The sequence below is a fragment of the Epinephelus moara genome, chromosome 4 (genome assembly GCF_006386435.1).
Source record: "Epinephelus moara isolate mb chromosome 4, YSFRI_EMoa_1.0, whole genome shotgun sequence".
Classification (NCBI taxonomy): Eukaryota; Metazoa; Chordata; class Actinopteri; order Perciformes; family Serranidae; genus Epinephelus; species Epinephelus moara.
Genome location: NC_065509.1, coordinates 14,491,460 through 14,515,400, shown reverse-complemented (window position 1 = coordinate 14,515,400; position 23,941 = coordinate 14,491,460). Strand labels below are relative to the sequence as shown.

General features: G+C 39.6%; 3 protein-coding genes across 6 annotated transcripts; 2 read left to right on the top strand and 1 right to left on the bottom strand.

Annotated features, from left to right (window-relative positions):
- The first annotated feature begins 651 nt into the window (after nucleotides 1-651).
- acsl4a (acyl-CoA synthetase long chain family member 4a) lies at nucleotides 652-15,891 on the top strand. Of its 3 annotated transcripts, none has more exons than XM_050042910.1 (15): nucleotides 652-755; nucleotides 3,172-3,722; nucleotides 3,819-3,996; nucleotides 4,106-4,215; nucleotides 4,992-5,130; nucleotides 5,237-5,387; nucleotides 5,814-5,937; nucleotides 6,099-6,170; nucleotides 6,352-6,491; nucleotides 6,586-6,758; nucleotides 6,840-6,914; nucleotides 8,284-8,472; nucleotides 8,676-8,790; nucleotides 11,452-11,609; nucleotides 13,685-15,891. In XM_050042910.1, exons 2-15 carry the CDS (start codon nucleotides 3,366-3,368, stop codon nucleotides 13,840-13,842), a joined length of 2,139 nt encoding a protein of 712 aa, XP_049898867.1. In that variant the 5' UTR covers nucleotides 652-755; nucleotides 3,172-3,365; the 3' UTR covers nucleotides 13,843-15,891. The 3 variants fall into 3 exon arrangements, with proteins under 3 accessions (XP_049898867.1, XP_049898869.1, XP_049898870.1); XM_050042912.1 differs by lacking the exon at nucleotides 652-755 and adding an exon at nucleotides 2,280-2,789; XM_050042913.1 differs by lacking the exon at nucleotides 652-755 and adding an exon at nucleotides 2,806-2,884.
- nxt2 (nuclear transport factor 2-like export factor 2) lies at nucleotides 15,877-18,353 on the bottom strand. 2 transcript variants are annotated; one of them, XM_050042917.1, is made up of 4 exons: nucleotides 18,179-18,353; nucleotides 17,903-17,989; nucleotides 16,397-16,541; nucleotides 15,877-16,185 (listed from the first exon to the last, which is right to left on the bottom strand). In XM_050042917.1, exons 1-4 carry the CDS (start codon nucleotides 18,191-18,193, stop codon nucleotides 16,001-16,003), a joined length of 432 nt encoding a protein of 143 aa, XP_049898874.1. In that variant the 5' UTR covers nucleotides 18,194-18,353; the 3' UTR covers nucleotides 15,877-16,000. The 2 variants fall into 2 exon arrangements, with proteins under 2 accessions (XP_049898874.1, XP_049898873.1); XM_050042916.1 differs by having other exon boundaries at nucleotides 18,311-18,352.
- A 224-nt stretch (nucleotides 18,354-18,577) lies between these two features.
- Nucleotides 18,578-22,253, top strand: psmd10 (proteasome 26S subunit, non-ATPase 10). The gene is made up of 5 exons (XM_050042915.1): nucleotides 18,578-18,821; nucleotides 18,929-19,027; nucleotides 19,404-19,550; nucleotides 21,230-21,396; nucleotides 21,745-22,253. The coding sequence occupies exons 1-5, from the start codon at nucleotides 18,708-18,710 to the stop codon at nucleotides 21,896-21,898; spliced, it is 681 nt and encodes a 226-aa protein (XP_049898872.1). The 5' UTR covers nucleotides 18,578-18,707; the 3' UTR covers nucleotides 21,899-22,253.
- The last annotated feature ends 1,688 nt before the right edge of the window (nucleotides 22,254-23,941 follow it).

The following is a 23,941-nucleotide window of genomic DNA, read 5'->3' as shown; positions in this document are numbered from 1 at the left end:
ATTTTTCTCAGAAACATGGAAAAAAATGCAATGACCAACTTGCACAAAAAAAACAAAGAAAAAAAGAGAGATTTAGATTTTTTTTTTTTTTTTTTTAAAGGGGGAAAAGAATACAGGTAGGAAAAAACTATATAATTGTTATCATTCCATTTAAAAATTACATTACAGAATTATTTCCAGATAATTTCCTTGTTCTTTTGGTTTTTGTATTTTTTTATTTATTTTTTTTACAAATCTTCTTGTGTTTATTTTATTTTATTTAATTTCACTCAAAATCTTTCATTGCTCATTGCCTCATGTTTTTTAAAGAAATAAAGCCAATTTGCTCAGGTTTCAAAGGGTTAAACTTACAAAACATTCAGATTCTTTAAACTGTCCACAGGTGAAGATAAGATTATCCCCACATCTGTTCTGTTATCTAAAATAAACTTTAATAGATAAACGACGTTTTGGTCTTCAGAAAAGTAGCAGTTACAAACATGGAGCATCAAGTACACAAACATTTGTGTCAATTACATCTGAAAAAGGCTATGTTTATTTCCTGTAAAATGTTTTCCTCTAGTGGACGTAAGGGGTACATATCTGTATTAAGAGCGGAGGAAAAAAACGGAGGGCAAAGCCACTCCGGCTGCTCATTGGTGGAGAAATATGGAATCAGATGACGTAGAAGTTCCGGGTTTCTATGTCCTCAGGAAAGGTAACTTTCGGTCATTTCTGGGTAGAGACACAACTGACTGTGTTTTCCTCCGCTGAAGGTAAGAACGCCTCAAGCCTGCCAGATAAGCAGGGTATCATTCTCCAGCCGGCCACCGTAATCTCATTACCGCCTTTATCCGTTTGTAGATTTATGTTAGGGTTAATTTGTGTGGCCAGTGTTGAACAGGTTTTAGCTACATCCTTAGTAGCTAACGTTAATCACACTTTGCGCCGTTGCCCAATGATACGAGCTGTACCACTCAACGTGTGGCGGCTTTTGTCATCCTTCCGTTTGCCGCCGGGTTCTTCACCCATTGTCGGGTTACCGCTAAATAACGCAGGTGTATTTAGGTTGTATTAGCCTCACGGGTTATCATGATTTGAAGCTAGCTAACTCCGATAAATTCTTATATTGTGGGTTTAATTTGAACATAGTTATGTTATTGAATGGAGGGGGGTTTCAACTTAAGGTTTAGTAGGTAGAAACACCCTTCCCGCACTGATTTTGGGCATTTCCCAGCATGTAATGTAATTATTAACAATATCCGTCCAAAATGGCTACGTTGCGTTGCCATGGAAATAACTCATTCACGTGTGATGAGAGACTGGAAATTTTGTCTCATCAGTTCAAGTCTGATGCACCAGGTTGAGTCAGTTACACCACGTCATCTTCATTGACAGACTCATGTGCCTGACACGTTATGCCCGGAACATATTAATATTCATATATAAGGCTAATATTAATGCAAATGGTATTTATTTTTATTTCTTTTTTTTTCACTTTTACACATAAATTACTTTTGTGAGTAATCCTCAAACTTGGTCTTACAAACTGATCTGACTATGTATGATGCTTTTGCTGCTTTGTTTGATTTTCTTTGCTTTTAATGCTGTCTGAATTTATGTTTGCAGGTCCTGGCTTGCTTTGCATTTATGGTGTCATGAAAGCCAAGGCCTGCTGGGCATAACCGCTTGCGTGACACCATAATATAATGTATTCATTTATTAACATTTGTCTAATATTTGCTAAGGCTAATCCGTCCTCCAGGAATAACGTTACTGATGTTTTGTGTTTTTGCAAATTAAGTACTTTGCATGTGTAATTCCTATATACATCAAAAAGTGGGAAAACCAATTTCCGAAATCACTCAGCAATATTTGACAGCTGTTTTACATCAACGGGAGTGTCTGCCATAAAGCTGTCATTACGCAGGAATGTAATGTGGTCTACTACAGTCTGACCCGAAATGCTCTCTGCTGCAAATGTTCTGGTGTTCAAATGTAGCAATCTTTATTTATATTCTTGAGCATAGCCAGATTTTTTTCTATAGATATGCAAGACTTGTGTGACGCAGGATGGAGCTGTGATTCACCGAAATGTGAATCACACCATGTTTGAAGTGAGGCCTTTAAGATAAGAGGGGGCTGGTTACATCAGCACACTAGTGACTTGTTATTTATCATGAATTAGATAAGGTATAGCTAAGTAGAGAGATGGCCATGTTCGCACATATAAGAAGCTTTTTGTTGTAAAATATAAGAAGCCTTTTGTTGTATAATACTGAAGAAGTCACGTCTTTCTGTGTCGGTTGTGGTGACATGAAAGGAGTTCCACATGACAGCTGTAAGCTACAATTCCCTCATTTAACAGTGGACAGTTTCATCCCTTTACTTGTTTGCAGCTGGTTCTGTTTACTCTGATGCTGAAAAACAGATACAAGCTCAACATTTATTTGCATCACTTTTAATTCCTACACCTCTCTGATATTGAAAACAAGTTATAAAAGTGCAACATTATGTTTGGTCAGTTTTAACTTCTTCACCTTCCCTGCATTGTAAGGTCATTATGGAGCTTAGCTTGTCCTTGAATGGCCTCTCACTGACTACTGAGTGGGGTGAGCTTCAAGAGTGTTGTCATTGGTTGTCGCGCAGCTCAGTGCTCTTCAGCATACTACCCTTTATATTGAGGGACAAACACTATAAGGGAGGCAACTTGGATTGCTGAAACACACCCTCAGAGGAGGTCTGACATATAATTAGGCATTGAAAGCTGACAGACATACAGAGGCTTTTTGGTACAGAGCAAGAAGGAGGTGAGTCTAACAAGTGCTGAGTGTGTGTGTATGTCTTAGTCAGCGTAGTGCAGTCATAGCGGATGTAAGAGGAGGTTGTCAAGGGATTGGGTTAAGTAAGTTTAAGATGGTAGATGAACTTTAGTAAATTGCTGACTTCTTTAATTCTCAAACCACTGCTTGTTAGGGTTCTGTTTTTTTGTGAGATGTGTGCCACTAGACCAACTTAGTGAAATATCAAACTTCCTCTTCCAGACAGCTGTTGGCACATGACTGAAATTTGGGGTGAAAATTATTGCAGACTTTTGACTTGTAAAACGCTTTGATTAATGGTGGTTATTTCACATGTCCTCGATAAATACACTTTTTTCTGATTGTATTTTCTGTTTTATTCCAACTTTAGGTGTAAAAGCGGACCACGTATTTTCATACAACGGTTGTGGGATTCTTACGTTTGTCTACTGTGGGGGCTTTGCTGTTTTTGAGGCTTCCTGTCTGACTCACATCTGATATCTTTGGAACCAGTACATTTCTAAACAAGTGTGATCACCACTGCTGCTCAGTTCTCTTCCACCCGTACTCTTCCCAGAGAACAGTATGGTTCTCCAGTCAGACTCTGTCCTGCAATCTATTCTTCTATTTCCAATCCACCTTCTGGTATGGCTGTACTCTGTTCTGTCCTTCCTTCCCTGGTACTACATCACTGGTGCTGGGGAAAGAAAAGCTCTGTCCAAGCGGATAAAAGCCCGTTCCACTTCAGGCTGTGCGGAGGGACCGTACCGCTCTGTGGACCACTTTGATTCCCTGGCCAGGGAGGACTTCCCCGGCAAGGACACGCTAGACAAGCTGTTCGAGTATGCTGTGCAGCGTTTTGGACAACAACATTGTCTCGGCACCAGAGATGTACTGAGCGAAGAGAACGAGATTCAACCCAGCGGTAAAGTATTTAAAAAGGTAAGGATTCCCATTATTATATATATGTTTTGGGAGGGTGCTGCTCGTGTGGAGAAAGATTTCTGATGTCGCAAAACTGTCACTCTCCCCTGCCAGCTGATCCTGGGGGACTATAGATGGCTCTGCTACAATGAAGTGGACTCCGCAGTCAGTCAGTTTGGCAGTGGACTAGCAGCCCTGGGGCAACAGCCCAAAAGCATGATTGCAATCTTCTGTGAAACAAGAGCAGAGTGGATGATCGCAGCCCAGGCATGCTTCAAGCACAACTTCCCTTGTAAGTACACTGCAGTATGTATAGTCCAGTACAAGCTGTTGTGTAAGCTGTGATAAATTAGCTGTTGTCCGAATGATTTCACCCACCGAGTGTTGTGTGTTTACTATAGTGGTGACATTCTACGCTACACTGGGGGAGGAGGCGATTGCATACGGACTGAACGAGACTGGAGTTACCCATTTGATCACCAGTGTGGAACTGCTCGAGCATAAACTGAAAGTGAGTTAATCCATTACAGTGCAACATTAGAACAGCTCCCTCTGATTTCAAGAGACGCAGTGTTCAAGCTATGGTCATGAAACAAGTTGTCCGTCCATATAAGTAGCCGTGATAATCATAATCAGATGATTCACACTAATTACATAATTTCATCAACAGCAAAGTTGGTGTGGGGAATCCAGAAAAATGTAGCATATTGCCTGCAGTCACACAGATGGATGAATGCATGTGTTACAGTAGGAAGCATTATAGTCTATTATGTGATCAGCTTTGCCGCATTGTTATATGTTGAAGCTGGTGTAGCTTTCTATGTAAAGAAAGGTCAAATTTATATGGAATTTTCAACACAGTCTTTTTAAATAAAGAACAACAGAATCTGGACTGTGTCAGGACAGGTAAGTGTGATAAAGGTCAGGAAAACACAGTTTGGGAAAACAGAGAATTTATTTATATTTACTTTATTTAGGCTCTGTGTATATATTTGTTTAAAATCTTTGCATATCTTTGCAGATTGTACACTCAGGATAAGATCAAAGGGAAAATAAATAAATGATGTTTTTTATTGTAAAATAATTTCTATGAACATAACATGTCAAACAACATTTTTACTTTAAGTACCTCCTGCAGATGATTATTTTATTAAGTTGGTCAAGTTGCTGCCACTTAAAAGAATATGTCAGCAAATATGGAGCTAGATACCGTTCTTATTTATAAAAGGAAATCGTGTGATTGGGCGTCCTGTTTTGATAGCAGCTTTGTCCCGTCCCTCTGTCCAGAGAGTGCTTCCAGATATCCCGAAACTGAAGCACGTGATCTACGTGGACCAGAAGAAAGTGAGCACAGAAGGCTACCCAGCAGGACTGTCCACCCACAGCATGCAGGCCGTACGAGAGCTGGGCGCGCTGCCTGAGAATAGTGCGTATTTGTCTGACCCACCTTGCTTGTGCTTCTTTGTCAAATTCTGGGGTGAAAAGCCTCACACATACTGTATAAGACAATAAGTTGTTTGTTTGTCTTGCAGTGGAGCAGGCCATTGTGAAGCCCCAGCCCTCTGATCTGGCCGTGGTGATGTACACCAGTGGCTCCACAGGCAGACCCAAAGGCGTCATGATCGTCCACAGTAACTTAATCGCGGGAATGACAGGCCAGTGTGAACGCATCCCTGGACTCGGGTGAGTTTTAGCGTTGTGTATGTATGACTTAGTATAACAGAGTTTGCACAGCAGGTTTTCTTTCACCATTTTTGAAGCCAGGGTTCACATTACCCCAGCCTCACAGCTCTTACTGAAGAACACATCTTTCCAGTGGTCCTCTGCATATTCCAACTAAAAACATTGAATTATCAAATAACATAATAACTGCAAAATTTTCCACATAAATTTGAGCAAGGACAGGTTCCCGGCAGCAGAATAACCACCACGTGTCAGCTATCTAGAGGTGTGCGGAGATGGATTTGACATGTTTTAGACTGTGCTATTTATATTCACAAGCTGTAAATCACACTCAAAAATGCTTGGTGTGGCAACTGGATAGAGAAACGGAAAACATGTAGTGGCTGCTGGCTCTAACCTTTACTTTCTCTCCATGTGTTTTGGCAGGCCTAATGATACTTACATCGCCTATCTGCCCCTGGCTCATGTTCTGGAAATGACAGCTGAAATCTCCTGTGTCACATATGGCTGTCGGATCGGCTACTCGTCCCCACAGACGCTTTCAGACCAGGTAATACCCAGCATCAACACCAGGCTGTCTTGTATTTGTCATGCTATATTTCCTAATAGCATACCTGGGTGTGGTTGTGTGTCCACATTATTGCCATTAGCTTAATCGTTGCTGCTGTTTGATGCAATCGTGCTCTCTGTTTTTTATCCTGCTCCCTTTAGTCCACTAAGATAAAGAAAGGAAGTAAAGGAGACTCCTCTGTACTCAAACCCACCCTGATGGCAGCTGTGCCAGTAAGAATTCTGCTTTAAATTCTTCCCTTTGTCCATCACTCACTACTCTGTTCTCCCTCTTCCTCATTTTCCACCTCTCTCTGTTTGCTCAGTTTTACTCACATTTTTAAACCTTTACACTTTAAACCACTCATCATCAAACGTATACATTAACGCTTCTTTTTTCCTCCTGCCTTAAAAGGAAATTATGGATCGCATCAACAGGAATGTGATGAGCAAAGTGCAGGAAATGAATTTCATTCAGAAGACGCTGTTTACACTGGGCTACAAATATAAACTGGAGCAGATTAAGAGGGGCTATGACGCACCACTTTGCAATGCGTAAGAAACCACCATGTCTCCTATCAGTGTCCTTTCGAAATGCATTTGTGGTGTTCCAGTTGAATATTAAACGCACAACAATCTGTCTTTGTAGCCTGTTGTTCCAGAAAGTGAAGAAACTGTTGGGAGGACGTGTGAGGATGATGTTGTGTGGAGGAGCCCCCCTGTCCCCCGTTACTCAGAGATTCATGAATGTATGTTTCTGCTGTCCAGTGGGTCAGGGCTACGGCCTCACTGAAACCTGCGGAGCTGGCACCATCACAGAGGGTAAGATTAGGTTTAAAATATTAGAGTGTAACGATGAGAATGAATAATTATGTTATTAAGATATTGTGTCTTACTATGCAGTTGTGGACATCAGCACTGGTCGTGTTGGAGCTCCTCTTATTTGCTGTGAGGTCAGACTCAGAGACTGGGCTGAAGGTACAGTAGAAAAACCTGCTGGTACATGCTGTAATTACAGTGCGGTGTGAGAAGTATTTTTTAATTGCAGTATAATTATACAGTGGCTGTGAGAGTTCAACTCAGTGCAAGTAGACTCAACACGAGCAAATGACGAAAACATCTTCACCAACTTCACGACACAAAACATTAATTTGACGACACGTGCTGCATATAGAAAAAAGAGAAGTGATGCACATGGCTTGTTGTTGCCATGTTTTTCTGCTTTTGAAGCTCTTGGAGTTGGCTTTATATCAATGGTGTTGGAAAATCATCTAAAATGTAAAGATAGTGATCAAGAGTTAGATATTACTGCAGATTGTAGGTCTGCTGTTAACCTAGCGTTAGCCTGTTGTTTATTATTAGACTGCCAATTCAGACAAATTTATAGCTCCACAGGCCAAGTTATCTGACTAGTGTCAGTATCCTCCAACAGGAGATTAGTCATTGTATTCACACTAAATGCACTAAATGAGACTGATAATCTGTGAAAAAAATCATAGTCCTCAAACTACGCTTTTGCCTTTTAGCGCTTCTATACCTCAAGTTAATGAAAAACACCAATCGGAGCAGAGGAGACTTCAGTCAAACTTTCAAACTAGTCAGCGCTGATCAAATGTGAAGATTCTGTTATTGCACTGCTTATTTCTCACCTCAAATGTTTTCATATCGTATTTGAGTGTACTGCCGAGAGAGTTGGAGAAAGTTTTCCCTTCTAAAAAATATTCAGTTTGATCTATTGTGACCCAATACATTGGGTCAGTACATTGTCAGAAAACCTACCAGTAGTTAAACTTGCCTATCGCCATCACAGGTTCCAAAAGTAAGTAACGTTATAGCCCGCTAACTTAACATTAGCCTGCTTCATAATTAATCGCGTGTTATTTGTCAGATTATTTGAATTGGCAATCTAATAATAAGCAACAGGCTAATGCAAGGCTAACAGCAGATATCTGCAATAATATGTGAATCATGTATTTTAACAGTGTTGAAATAAGACAAAAAATGTACAACGATAGCCGAATTCAATAATGTGAAAGCCGAAAACCATGGAAACAACAAGCATGTCCCAGCTGTGTGCATCACTTTTTGTGTCTCCAGGAAACAGTTTCTGTTGTGTTGTGAGCTTCCTGCAGTGCTTTTTCTATATGCTTGGCATGCACGGTCGAGCTGATGTTTTTGTGTTTCATCAAGTCTGTGAATATTTTCTAAATGCTGCACGTGTCATCAGGTTGGTGAAGATGTTTCTTCATTTGCTTGTGTTCTTTCACTGTGTTGTAGTGCGTTGAGCTCTCTGGGCCACTGTTTAATTCTATATTATTCAACTATTTTATTTTTCACTCTCTCACAGGTGGTTACACCAGCAAGGACAAGCCACACCCAAGAGGGGAGATCCTTATCGGCGGTCCCAATGTAACCATGGGTTATTACAGGCATGAAAGCAAGGATCAGGACTTTTTTGTGGATGAAAAAGGTCAGAGATGGTTCTGCACTGGAGACGTAGGAGAGATCTACGCAGATGGCTGTCTACAAATAGTGGGTGTGTATGTTTTTTCTGTGACTTGTTGCACTTATCTTGGGCCCATGGTTGTCATCTGATAGTGTCTGTAAAAGGAGCACCATTCATACATGATTTCATAGTGCTAATCTGCTGTCAGTGTGGTCGCAACTTCTGACAGGCAAACTGTTGGGTGCTTGATAACAGAGCAGGGTTGTGAACTGATTTAATCTTTTCTCATTTAGACCGCAAGAAAGACTTGGTCAAACTGCAGGCCGGAGAGTACGTGTCTCTTGGTAAAGTCGAGTCTGCTCTGAAAAACTGCTCTCTCATAGACAACATATGTGCTTACGCAAACAGGTGAGTAAACTGCCTTCATTTGTTTAGGAAAAACTAAAGTTGCCCGTTGCCTCTTTTTCATATCCATATTTAGGAATACTTGGACAAGCACGCAAACTAATATTTGTTCACTCTTACAAATAGTCTCTTAGTTCTTGTATTCAAATCTAGTTAAAATATCAATATTTGTATTTGTATTTCATAGTTACAGCCACCACTGCCCTCCCCTCCCTAAACCCCCACACATGCTGTTGGCTGACATTGACAGTGTGAACATTGGAGAGTGAGGAAAGTAGTAGCCTGGAAAATTTGAGCTGAGAGGTAAAGGTTCTGTTTCTGTCAGGAGTCTGGTTGCTGTGGACGGGGGCAGCAGCAAAATGTATTTAGGCTGCCTACAAAAGGACAACCTAAAAAAAATCGATAACAGTTGAAGTGTACGCTATATTTAGATTATTATTACTGCTTCACCTTGCCGTCTGACAGTCCTGTCCAACTGGAAACTGAAGCTGCTCTTTCCCGCTTTTCAAGTCCACCAGACTCCGCTGACAATAACGGCAATTTAATCTCGCAGAACATGGGAACTGGTCTGCCACTGCCTTGATCGTTCAGTTTGTGTGCGTTATTGTGTGACATTGGAACCAAACTAATGTGGTGTTCTCAGCGGTACACTGCTTAACATCAGTGCCCTATGCTCCTGTTTGCTTCTCCAAACTCACAGTGTAAGATCAAGAAAACTTGTTTATATGTGTCAACGTCATCGTTTTTAGAAGTGCTGGGGAAAATAGCATTTTGATGTGAAATCATGTATTAGGAACAGTAATGGAAAGCTAAAGAATCATATGAAAACCTCAAAAATAAATAAATAATGAAGCCGCCCTCAAATATTGTATAATCACCCCAGGCATTGCTCAAGATATCCCAGCAATATCAGCTGTGTGCTTCTCAACTTTTCCAGCTCATATATTGTCCTTAAAGCTTTCAGCTGCATTCATCGTTCTCTTCAGCTGACACTTGAGTTGCTATCCCTACACTTGCACCAACATTTCAAACCCCTTCAGGTCAACTTCTACAGCTTCAGATGGGAGACGGGAGGATGGTCTTACACACTTTTCAGACTTTGGAAAGTGTTTAAGCCCAACCTCTCAAACACTTTTCAGACTTTGGAAAGTGTTCAAGCCCAACTTATGGGCGGCAGTAGCTCAGTCCATAGGGACTTGGGTTAGGAACCGGAGGGTCACCTGTTCGAGTCCCCGTCCAGACCAAAAATATGGAGCGTGGACTGGTGGCTGAGGCCGAGGTGCCCTTGAGCAAGGCACCGAACCCCCCAACCGCTTGGGGCGCCTGACCAAGGGCAGCCCCCTCACTCTGACATCTCTCCACTTTGTGCATGTATAGGTCCTGTTTGTGCATGTGTGTGTCTTTCGGACCTGTGTGTAATTGACAGGCAAGAGTGAAAACATTGAATTTCCCCTCAGGGGGATTAATAAAGTAAATAAACTTCAACTTAAATAAACTTCTACTATTCATACACAGTTTACTCCAGCTGTCTTTAGTCCTAAGCTGAAACGTCAACAGACTTCTTTCAGTAGATACACACAGTTAGATCACCACATGCTGCTCACCACTCCCTCAGGGGATGGGTCAAATGCGAAGAACAAATTTCACACACTCAGGTGTGTGACAATCAGTGGGACTTTAACTTTAACCTCCCTAACTCCGCTCGGACGCCGGCATCCGCGCTCCCTCCCTCCTCTGTTAAATCGTATCTCACGGGCGCGCTTCATATGGCTTTATTTGGTGATATTTTATGGTGTTTCTGTGTCATAAACAACATCAGCTATCATAATCACACCTGATTTCAATAAGGTACAATGTTTGAAGCTGGCTGAGTGTTGTTTGATCACTGATAGTACTGTTTTGAAGCCGAGTGAGCACTCTTGTCATTTGGAGCTCCGCCTGGATCTTTGCATGGAAAAAACACTGTAGAATGGTCATACTTTGAGCAGTCTTCTTAAAATTTGAAACAAATGTTCATTGATAGTGTGCCTACAGCACCACAGTGTTATTTAACTGCTCAGATGAAACCACAAACAGTTAATAATCCTGAAAAACATTTTTTTAATTATTTTTTTTTAAGCAAAATCTTCAACTTTTTACTGACTTCAGAGGCCCATTACTCTGTGTCTGTATCACCTAGAGTGTTTCTGACAGGGGAGTTTTCTTTCTGGCAAGACCTCATGCATGCATGTAGTCAGAGTGGTTCAGAGGCTACAGTCATTTTAATTTGGGTATGTCATTTTAGGCATTTTCGCTACAAAATGGGGGTGGAGTGCTTAACTTGAACTGTCACGACATTCTTCCACGACTTCCACTTCAACTGACTTGACGAAGCTTTGACTGACATTTCAGCTCCTTTCAGTTCTTGAACTTCAAGTGGTACTTAAATTTTTGTCAGCGCTTACAGTTAAATTAACACTTCCTTTGGTATTATCAGTTAAATTAAAATTGCTTTCCTGTCTAACTATTACAACTTTCAGTTTTGTATTTTGAATGCCACTTCAACTATGACCTCAGCTGATTATTTCAACTGTTCTAAATGTTTCAACTGCAAATTTTCAGCAGTGACTGCCCACATTTTTCTCTGTCGCCTTTTATCAACCTTGTTTGTATTCATCTTTCCAGTGATCAGAACTACGTGATCAGCTTTGTGGTCCCCAACCAGAGAAGGATGACAGCACTGGCCAAGCAGAGAGGCATAGAGGGGGCATGGGAGGAGATCTGCACTCACCCCGACATGGAAAGAGAAGTTCTGAAGGAGATCAAGGAGGTTGCTGCTAACAGTAAGAAATGCCCATGTGTTTTCATGATATTGTGTTATGGCTGCATTAATCATCATTACTTGTATGCATACTTCTTCTATCCTTATCTCTGCCAATACATGTTCTTGATGCTGTGAACCAATATTTTAGAAGAAAAGAGCGTTGGGCCTCGGTCATCAGTGTCTTCCTAAGTTGTTTTTTTTTTTTAAATAAGTTCTTGAGAAAGGTCCTAAGAGAAGTCTATGTCAGATTCATGACGTGTTCTTAAATGGCAGAGTTGTTTGCACATGTGTTTTTGATAACGAATCCCATTGTCCTGGTAAACTGAAAGCGTATGGCAGCTGTACCTAATCATCAGAGCCCTGCCAGTTAACACCAAACGAGCTCAGTAGTGGATACAAAATAACACAAAAGATTCATGTAATGCTCGTTCAGTGAAAGCTGTATCTGGTGAGTGGTGCATAATTGATAGAGGAAAAAAAAGGTTAAATCAGGAGACACCCACTAAGGGACAGGCTTACCCTTGTTACTCTCTGCAAAAAGATCTACGTGGTCCTGGAAGATATGATCTCTCCTCAGGGCACAATTTGCAATATCTTGATGCATCAATAAATATGCGATTGTGCGAGTAGACCGAGGGTGCAGGAATAGGCCTATTAGGACCTATAAATAGCGAGGGGTATTTCTAACAAGTAATTTCCCTGATGTTTTCATGGAAGTTTAAACTTGGACCAGTCAACTAGTCTTAAAGTAAGAAAACACAGGAGATAGAAAAATTAGGCGCATATTTTTCTATACGGATAAACACCATCTCAGTTTTTTTTTTTTTTTTTTTAATACATCATAAGAGCTATTTCTAATCTTAATCACATTTTTAGAGACAAATCATATTGTAAGTGAAGCTGATATGTGTGGCACTTTGCACCATGCGTTACGAACTTTTTCCAACAACTCACAAGAAAAAATTAAAATTCTGCCAAACTTGTTTTACAAGATTTCATCTTTGTCCCACTTCCCATCTCGTTACTTGTGGGGTGGGGCAAAAGAAATATTTTACTAGGAATGCATGACATTTCAGTGCAAATTATGTCAATATGTAATTCAAATGTGTACATGAATAAAATAATAATTTCAATAATTGGTTTAACTGACCAGTATTTCTGGTGCCGACTAGATATGGTAGCATCGTTTAGTTGACTAATTGTGTACATCCCGATGAATATCGTGATCAATCACAAATTGATGGCATGGTTCCCAAATAACGTAATTGATGTGATTTGAAGTGTTCAAACGACGAGTGACACAGCAACAGCTTGATCAGCTACAACATCGCCAAGTCCCTGGTGAAGTGCTGCTTAAACCCTTGTTGACATAGTTGTGTTGTGACGGGCTACTGCTACTTGCCACAAAGCAACTCGACTAAACGTCATCCAAAGTTTGTATGTGGTTGAAAAACATCTATACTTTTAATCAATATCTGAGCTCCATTTTAACATCACATTTCACCGCCTCTTTGCACCCCCATGTGCACTGCAATCCACATAAAGCTAGCATAACATCAGCTAACTAAGCTAACAGTGCCACAAGTTGAGACAAAAATGTATGATTAATTGACGTCATACAAACGCTGAATTAAGTTGAGGCCAGCTCAGCTTTTACATGTAGCACGTCATGCCTGTCAGCAGCAACACGTGTCGGGCGTCACCAGCTTCCATTGAAAATAACTTGCAGCCTGTTGCCGTGTCGCTCCTAGTGTGAGCACAGCTTTAGGGTTGTGTTTTATTTATTTTAAAAGAACATAATGCTTAGTAAAAGACTCGAAACAATTATTAGAAATATTATAAATGATTTAATTAAAATCCTATAATAGTATACAAGTATAGAATTTAAATAAAACACAAGCTCTTGAAGGTGCATAGATTCTGTTCTTACCTGAGAACACAAACAAGTCAATATAAAAAAAAAAAAAATTCAATGTCAGAATCTTCATGAAAACTTTGTAAGTGTGTTAAACAGTGGGTGAATGAGGCACATTGTTCATTGTACTATACTGTGAGCATCACCGTTCTCTTCCTCTTCACTTTTAATCCCTACAGTTAAACTCCAGCGATTTGAGATTCCAATGAAGGTACATTTGAGTCCAGACCCGTGGACCCCTGAGACAGGCCTTGTCACAGATGCGTTCAAGCTGAAGAGGAAAGAGCTGAAGAACCACTATCTCTACCACATAGAGAGAATGTACGGGGGCAAATAAGTTTGCCAAATTTCACCCAAAAGTCTCCCCATTGTCACCATAACCACTGTTTTGATCTGTAAATAATCTTCCTGGTACACCAATGGATTTTGATGCTGTTTGTGTACCACAGGCGTCCAGATGAAAATGTCTTGAAGAGAAAAGCTGAAGCTGTAGATATTTGTAGCTGTTTATCCATATGTGCTGCTTTCTATTTTTGTGTGTAGAGGTTTTGATTGTCAAAGAAATGCACTCAAGTGGCAACTCTTAATCCATGAGAAGGGTCTGCGGCCATTATAGCAATTAACTGCCATCCACCTAAATCTCCTGGCTCTTAGTTGTAGTTGATTAAAAAGCACCACTGTCCTCCATATGTCGCTGATGCGTTGTTGTTACTCCCATTGAAAATATTAACAACTGTAATCACCGTGGAGGCTTGTATTGCTCTTTTGTAAAGTTGGAGTACTGATGTTACTGTGCCTTCAGTCTGCAGTACTTGTGTAATCAAGCAGAGGTGGCATCTAGATAAAGCAAGTAGTGTACGCTTTTGTTCCAAAACTGGTTAAACTGCCATTGTTATGTTTACTTGAGGAAGTGTCCCCAACCCAGAGATACACTGACATGCATCATATATACAGACAGGTGACAAATTAAAGGAAAAACCAACACAATGTGTCATAGAACGTCATTCTAAAATCTCCTCAAGGTGTTCCACTAGGTGGAGATGTGATGACTGTGAAGGCCACAGCATATGATTCAGATCATTTTCTTACTCATCAAATCACTCAGTGACCTATGGATGGGGGTGTTGTCATCCTGGAAGAGACCACTCCTATCAGGGGAGGAATGTTTCGACATAGGAATAAAGTAGTCACTCAGAACTTTGTGCTGATTTGCAGTGACTCTTCCCTCTGAGGGGACAAGTGGACCAAACCCATGCCAGCAAAATGCCTCCCACAGCAAAAAAAGAGCCACTGAATCTCCCACTGTAAGGGTCACACACTCAGGCCTGTGCCGTACTCTTGGTGCACTCACCCATAATGACTCATCTGACATCCCTGTAGACGAGTGCCTCTGTTTTTTCACCACTGAACTCCTAAATGTGCATTTATTTTTGTAAAAAGGGGTACATGCACCGCAACCCTACTGATATCCGTCTCTGTATAATTGTTGCTGCTCTTGCTGACGGTCTGATCACGTCCTGCGTCAACATTCACAATCACCTAAAGATGAGTTGGTCCTGTTTTTCTTTGCATATTGCACCAATGCACAAACAACACGGTCATCAAATGGTCGCTATCGACCACAGTTTTGACCGTATTTTCTTTTCTTTCCCATAGATCTGAATGCAGATATTCCTTCAGTGACGGTTCTGACTGAAACACTAGCTAGTTAAGCAGTCGTTGAACCTGCTTTCAAAGTCACTTGGATCTTTTCCTCTTTCATACAATAGGATGTTAATTGCCATTCATTGATTCAGGTTTTTCCTGTGTCACCTGTCTGTAGAATAAAACATACTCGTGATCATGTCTGCTTATCCACCTATATTTTTTTTTGTTGTTACCAGTGTTTTATTTATGCTGTAATTGTGTCCATTTTTTTCAGAAAGTAAGACCAAAATGTATAAACATAAATGACTCAGGAAGATAAGCAAATGTTTTAATATATGAAATTGTCAATAGTTGGTTTGTAAAGAAAGCCCCTTTTGTTAAAAATTCTTGTGGGCACCTCATTTATTTAAGAGCAAGCATGCTTAACTATTAATCAACTGCTCCGATGCTTTGGATAGTCATACTGTGCATATTTTACCTCAGTTAACAGGTTAATGTACAATTTGCTATCATCGGGTTATCTAAGGTGGAGTCATTGTAATATTACAGGAGTGTTTTCTATGTATTTTTCAAAGTGTTTTCGTGCTGATGGATTGTCATCGTTAAAACTTTAAGGAAGCAGACACTGACAGTCACTTTACAGTTGGTTTTTTGGTGATCGTATTTGTATTTATTACTCCATCATTATGGTCACATGCCTTGTTCAACATTTAAAAAAATAAACTTTTTTTTCATAACATGTATAAGACTTTTATTTTGTTACAAAACAGAAATAAACAAAGAGCATCTAGATTATCACTGCTGAGTGTTTGTACATTTTAGAGGGGAAAGCGGAGACGAAGAGAGCCTCAGCTATTCCAGTCTTGAAATCGGAAACAGTCACTAGCAATCTTCCAAACAGGCTGGTCATTGTTGGGTGACGCCTGAGCTGTCAAAAGAAAGTTCTGGTTGAAGAAACGCTGTTTGTTCCCTTCGAACTTGACCGTCCCACCAGTCACCACAAGCAGTGTAGTCTGACCTTGAGTTGCTTGCTCTGGGAATGGAAAAAAAGGGTAGAGTGATGCTGGATTAGCACTACTTCACTGAAATAGCATCGCATTTAAATTATAACCTAGATATTTTCCCACTTTAATTTATTGGCATTTTAATGCTCTGCTTCACATTCGCACAGTTCTCCTACTTTAAGATGTGAGAATCACCAATAGCACTTAAATATATTTTGGGTTTGAGATTTCCCCACTAACCATGAACTGGCTGACAATCCAGGGTTTGAACTTGGAACTCGCTCGAAGGCAGTGACTCAAAAAACTCGCCCAGAGCATCCTGTCCTGACACTGCATTCCCGTTCCACACCAGGGTCGCCTTGTCCAGGTAGAGCCGGGTCAAATTCTGTGACAAAGGAGCCAATAAATAATGAGTGAATGATTGAACAAACATAACAACCAAAAGCAGAAAATAGTGTGCTCTATAGCCAGGATTTTTCCAAACTTGACAACATAAACATTCTAAATGGATCCCCTTGTATTTATAATGTTAAAATGTATGAGGGAGATATAAACCTAGACATAATACACTTTATTTGTTTTTATTACATGTAATTTTCCAGATTATTTGAGAGGTCTTAATGGCTTTTCTCTTTGTTGTTTTCTTAGAAACAGAATCAAAGAGATATTGTAGCTCAGTACAAAACAGTCAGATATTAGGTGTAATATGATGCACGCTCTTCTTGTGGATGTTATATTTACCAACAAGACATATAAGCTTGACTGCACTGTCAATAGATTGTGAGCCTGTGTGACAATGAAGAAACAGGACCATGTCTTCCGATACTGGTGTCAAATCTAATAAAACTCAGATAAATCAACAGAGAAACGTCAAACCAGAATTCGTGAGTTATGCACATTGATAGAATAAGTGAGAAATGGATTCAATTTCTTTTTTACATGAAGACCATATTGGAGAAATAGCTGCTTTAAATTTTTATAGTAATGTATTACTGGGTAGTATGTAATATCATAAAGTGAACTTCTTATATATTACTTTGAATGTGGAATTTATTTGGGTCTGACCAAACTTTCTTCTTTCTGAGAAATATCTATACTCTTATCCTGAACAAAGTTTTATATCTGAAGAAGTTGCCTCTATAAGTAAGTACATCTAAGACAATGATTACACCCTTATCAATCCATTTTAATGCACCTGGACTTATTTCTAGACATTACAAACTGATTGTTCCACATTAAAATTATGTTTGTAAGCAATTTTCCAAGCTTCAAGAGCTTATTTTTGAAAATCAAATACAGCATCTAACAAGGAAGCTATTATTTCCTTAGTAGCTGACAGGAAGTAAACGCACCAAAGCTGTTGCCCTATAAATTGAATAGCATTGAAATCTATATGGGAAGGGGAAATCAAATATTTCAGCTGTTTTTTCCCCTTTGGATAGGGATGACCTGATGTGTTCAGGGGGACATTTTACAGTTGAAAAGCAAAGTTGTTACTGCTCTCTGGTGACCAAACGATGTAATGGCGTCAGTGCAAGTCACCTCTTTGTCAATTTTGGACTGTAATTTCCAAACATTGATACACCAATACCGATATATGTAAATCTGAAATCTGCCTGCTATATTGGCCATGTCGATATATCGTCAAGCTCTCGCTCATAACATACATTATGATTTAAAATAACGTATCTAAGTAACGTTACTGAGGTTTTTTGATTCAGAGAACAAAACAAGACCACCACTCACCCTTCTTTTCTTATCCATACAGTCGTAATAAATGTTGACAAATTCTTCTGAATATCTGCATGACTGGTCGACATGGGTCCTGAAATCCTAGTGTGACAATCACGTATTAGTTAAATGCTGATCACGATTAATCAAATTCAACAAAGTAGTGGTCGGCGACTGGTTAATATAACGTTAAAAGGCGCACGTTGGAAACTAACGCTGGCTAGCAAAACAACGCCCTAATGTTAGTTGACTGATTTTAGCATAAAAGTGTGGCGAAAGTTTAAAACTTACAATCAAGGCTGCCATTAGTACATATATATTGATTGAAAGAGCACTGAAATATTGACTGCTATCAGACGGGATGCAGAAAAATAGAGAGTATTGGTTAAATGGGATTTTCTTATTCTCGTTCGGTTAGCATACTTTAGCTAGCGCCGCCATTTTACCGCTTGAATTACTTCCTCCGGGCACCTGCTATTCCTACCAAAGTAAAATGTTTGTATGTTCCTTCAATTGCAGTGAAGGCCTCAGACCTCTCACTTTTCAAATTTTGTATTTTTTCGTGATTTAAATGAAATAATAACTTAAATGTAAATAAAATGACGTGGCAAATCAGTCTCACTGTCAGGTGATGCCACTGATAGTATTTTATTTTTGAAGAGGAAACACAGCCGGGCGGAAGTGGAGTCCATAATTTCCTGAGTCATTGCTCCCCTGTTTCAAACAGTCTATGGTTCAAACTTGAAACGAATAAACTCCTGAGCACCCCAGCTTGGCTAGCTAATGTAACATTTGTTTGACATTTACATTATATTTAACAATGGAGGGATCTGTATCAAACGTGGAGGTCTGTAATTTTGCTTACACGGGACAGTTTGAGGAATTAAAACAGTGCATTCTGTCAGATAAAACGCTTGCATGCAAAACGGACCAGGTAAGAAAGCTTGTAATAATGACAGCTTGAAATAATGACACATTGAAGTAATGACAAATGCTAAGTGAAGGTTTCCACTTTTTCCAGCAATGTCTCTGTAATTTCAGGACCGTAGGACCGCCCTGCACTGGGCTTGTTCTGCTGGACACACCAACATTGTGGAGTTTCTGCTTGACCTGGGAGTTGACGTGAATCTGCAAGATGACGTAGGCCTAATTATTCTGAATTTTGTTAAATGTTTTATGCAGTGTTTGAGTCCTCTAAGGTGGTAGAGGGGAGACAGGAGCAGACAGGTGCACCCTACAATATAATGTAGTCCTAATACTGCAGCTACCTCTGCAGCTACCTCTTTCACTCCTTGCACCAAAGAATTTTGCACATACAAAAGCCATTAAAATAAAGGTTTTTATGTAAATGTGGAAAATGTACTGACATTTGATTTGATGTAATAGGGCTATTGCAGTTTTATAATGATGCCACATGATGGATGGATGGATAGATAGACATCAGTTTGATCTAGCATATGAACAGACAGCAATTAATTTGTTTTGTGATGACCCCATGTGATGTGTTACTTCGCAGGCTTCATGGACCCCTCTTCACATTGCAGCATCTGCAGGCAGAGAAGCCATAGTACGATCTCTGATATCTAAAGGAGCTCAGCTGAATTCAGTTAATCAAAATGGATGTACCCCTTTGCACTATGCTGCCTCTAAAGACAGATATGAGGTAAGGTTGTCAGGTTGCAGTAAGTCTGGCTGATAGTTTGATGTAGCCTACATGTACATGCCACACAACTGTGCTACATGTTTATAATCTCAAATTTGTCTTTCAAGTAGCTTTATACATATAGTTGGAATTAAATGTTATTAATAATTACATTTAGTAGTGTTATATTTTCAATATCTAGATCTATTATTTATAAATATATTGAGTCATATTTTTTTTTTTTAGAATACAATGGATAGTTGATTAAGTGATTATTCAAACAACTGAAATGTAGTTGGAAATTAATTTCACAATCAATTGATTATTTAAGTCATATTTTAAGAAACATTTTGCAGTTTTAGCTTCTTAAAAATGCAAATTGGAAGCCTTTCCTTGTTTTATCATCATATTTAATTAAATATATGGATTTTGGACAGTAAATCAAACAATCAAGACACTTGATGACATTACTGTGGGCTAAAGGAAACCGTGATGGACTTTTTAACAGTTTTCTGTTGTTGTTATATCAACCATACAATTAATCAAATAAACAATCAGCAGAGATAAATTCCAAAAGTAATTGTTGGTATGGATGGATGGATGGATGGATGATTTTGAATTTATTTATTCATTTTGATTTCGATTTTTGAGAGAGCAACAGCACTATCTCAGAATTGGTTGCATTATTCTGTCATAGCAGTAGTATTATTGGTTCTGAATCTGAACCTGAGGCTACTTTGTTGGGGAAGTCCATAAAACTCACAGGGGTTCTCCCTACCATTTACTCTGTAACCCCACATTAGTCAGAAGTTTTTAATTAAGACATTTCCCCAACCCTGCATTAGCAAACTGTGGACCAGCTTATCACCACACTGAAGTGAGCATATCATTACTTTCTTGTACTGAGGTAAAAGGAGTTAAAATGTGTGTATTTGATATTATCAGTTGTTAAGGAAGTATGTGTTTAGGCACACATTAAGAAAGTGAAGAAGTTTATCTTTACAGTTTTATTCCAGAGAACAATATAATCTGCGACATATGGTTTAATAACTTTGGACTAACATTAATATTATCTTGTCCAAATGCCAACCAGTTTAGTCTTGTATTTGTTTTGCTGTTCAACTGCATATGTATTTCATACTTACAGGCAGAGGGCAGAGTTTCTGCAGATAAATGCGCTGCCACAGACTTCCAGTGGCTTTGTATAAGTCTAAACATTTTTTGGTTGTTGCTGTTTTAAGGAAAATTCTACATGGTACACTTTTTAAATAATTTTCTCTTTGTGAAGTTTAATGGGCACATTGACTGGTGTTTGTCAGGGCGTGTATTGAAACATTTCCCACTAGTACACAACAGTACAGTACATATATTTCTTGTACACTAACTACACAGTATATACTATATTGTTACAGTTGTTAGTATTTAATATAGGATTGGATTGGAAAACAGAAAATTGCTGTACATTCTTCACCACTGCAGAGGGTGAGAACATACGTACATATAAGGACATCTAAATTAGAAATGCATTTACTGGAAAAAAATACGTCATTTCCACGGACTTTCACTCATGAACTGTGGCATGCCACACCGGAACCAACAGGACAGGATCTGAAAACGTGAATGTCTCGCGAATGGGAAGTTGGTGAGAAGTTGGTTACGCTCCAGTGACTTGTGATTAACATGGCTTTCCCTCTTTATAGATTGCCCTGCTGTTGTTGGAAAACGGAGCAGACCCCAATGTCACTGATAAGTATCAGTCCACTCCCCTGCACAGAGCGTCTTCCAAGGGAAACTACCGGCTCATCCAGCTGCTTCTCAAACAGAGTGCCTCAACTAACATCCAGGACTCACAGGGCAACACAGCACTGTATGTGTGAATAAGTATTTGTCTTATACACCATTGTGGCTGCTGGTACAAACATACATGTGCAGCTGAATACTGTCGGCTGAAATGAATAAACACAAACCCTTAAAATTTGATTCACCCAAATTTAAAACATGTTTTCTTACTTCCTTTAGTAGTATTCAGTCATCCAGATGGGTTTGGTTTATTCGCTTTAAATTTGAGATATCAGTCTTGGAGATTTGTACATCTGCCCTAATGTAATGGAGGTAAATGGGTTTTAATTTGTGGTGCTTTAAACACTGAAAAAATTAAAATGCAAAAGGCATTTTTACATTGACAATTCCCCATGCATTTTTTTTTTGTTACCAGCCACCTGGCGTGCGATGAGGAGCGAGTGGAAGCAGCCAAGATGCTGGTGGAACATGGGGCCAGCATTTACATTGAGAACAAGGAGGAGAAGACCCCCCTCCAGCTAGCCAAGGGCGGTCTGGGCAATCTACTTCGTAGGATTGTGGAGGGATGATTTATTTACGGACCTACAGGTCATGCTCCAGCTCGAATCCCCACCATTGCAAGTTACATAATGAGAATTCTCATCCCAGTCAGTCCTCCCCGAGCGACCTGGTGTGACACATTCAGATGTGTAACAGGTGGAAGATGAGATGGTGTCATGGAGAAAAGTTGGACTGCATTGCATCGTTGTCAGCTCCTCAGATGGGGCAGTGAACCTGCTCGGACCTTAGATGTCTGATCAAAAACACTCGTACACTAAGTGCAGTCTATCCAACACTGCCGCCTATTTTCTTATGAGCTTTTTCTTTTTAAGTTTGAATCGTTGCAAAATTGACCAAATAAAAAGTGTTCAGCCTGTTAATAAAGTCGATTTAGGGTGTATCATTTTACATGTAAGCATTGGATCCAGGAAATGTTAATAATTTCTGGCCATGTGCTGCGGGATATATTTGGCTCTTTAGCTGTTAATGCTCCACTATGTTTACCAGCCAGTCACTAACTTTGTCTGTCTGCTGTCTGGTGCTAAGCAGGTTGTGTACAGCAGTTTTTTGGAGCTCATTTGCTGAGAGCCTTGTGCGGCTGAAAACGGTGGGGGAATGACCCAAAAACCATCTTGGGCCAGCTCAGTGGATTTCAATCTTGCTATTAAGCTCTGTAAAGCCAAGAGGACCAAGAGTGAATCCTTTACACTGTTTTCATGTTGCCATTTGAAACAGTGTTATTGTTAAAAAAAATGCTTTCGCAGTTTTAAGCTTAAGTAATCTGTGTCTCATAGACCGTGACCTTTGATTTAATGGTTAACAAGGTCAATCCTGTTTCAAAACACTTAAAATCTTCGATGAAGTCATTTCTTATCAACTAGCCTATATGTAAACATCCACATCATCTCATCCACACTGACCTTTTCTCATGTGTAACTCGTGTATCTCTGCTGAATTATATTACATACTAATGGCTAGTGTTGTCACGATACCAAAATCTTTGTTTCGGTACCGATACCAATATGAATTTCGATACTTTTCGGTACTTTTCCTAAGGAAAAGTCCTTTTGGATACAAACCTTTAGAACAATAAATAGTAGAGGTGTAACGGTACCAAAAAATCATGGTTCGGTAAGTATCTCGATATGGACGTCACTGGTTGCTCAAATGTTTCACCAAGTTTGTGTTGTCTCGTGTTGTCTCCCTTTGCGAGGCAGACTTTGTCTTGTCTTTTTTCACGTGCACCAGCTGCGAATGTTGATACAGGTGTTGTCATACACACCACTTGCGCAATATGTACTCCAATAGGAACAAGGAAGGCGTTTGTGTGCATAAATGAATTAAATAAATTAATGAATTGAATCAATTTAAAAAGTACTGGTATTTTCCAAATGCAGTATAGTACCGTTTGGAATACTCTATAGTACCGCGGTACTATTTTAGTACCGGTATACCGTGCAACACTACTAATGGCTCAAATTATTACTCAGGCTTTAGTTCTAGTTCTAGTTATGCAACACCACTCAGGCATTAACATCAAGAATGCTAAGTAAGCAGGAGTTTCAGTGTTTTAATGTTTAGGTGGAAGTGATTCTAGCCAACTTATGTTGGGTAATTTAATTGCTGCATATGCATATCTCATTAGCTTTATAGTTTTTTTTTGTCTTCAAGCTGTCATATGGAGGCACATTGATTAAAAGGTATGTTTCTCCTGGAAGCTAAATATAGTGGAGTAGAAACTATAAAGTCGTTCACAGAGTACTGAGAAGAAACAAAATGGTGGCTACTGCTACTCAAGCATGCACCTGAGCAACTGTACCTAAGTTTTTTGGGGTTTTTTGCATTCTGAGAATAAAGATGAGCAAAACTGCCACATAAGAACCACATCCCCTATTCTGCAACAGTCTGTGTTAATGATAAATAGTAAAATAAAAAGAGGGACTTTCTCATAAACTGTTTAACCTTTAAATTCGGGGTTTCGTTGGGAATCTCCCACTGAACGGTTTTTACCCCGCGAAACCCCTAACTCCCCTGACGTCACAATAGTGGTCAGCTGGGATGCGCACGAGCGA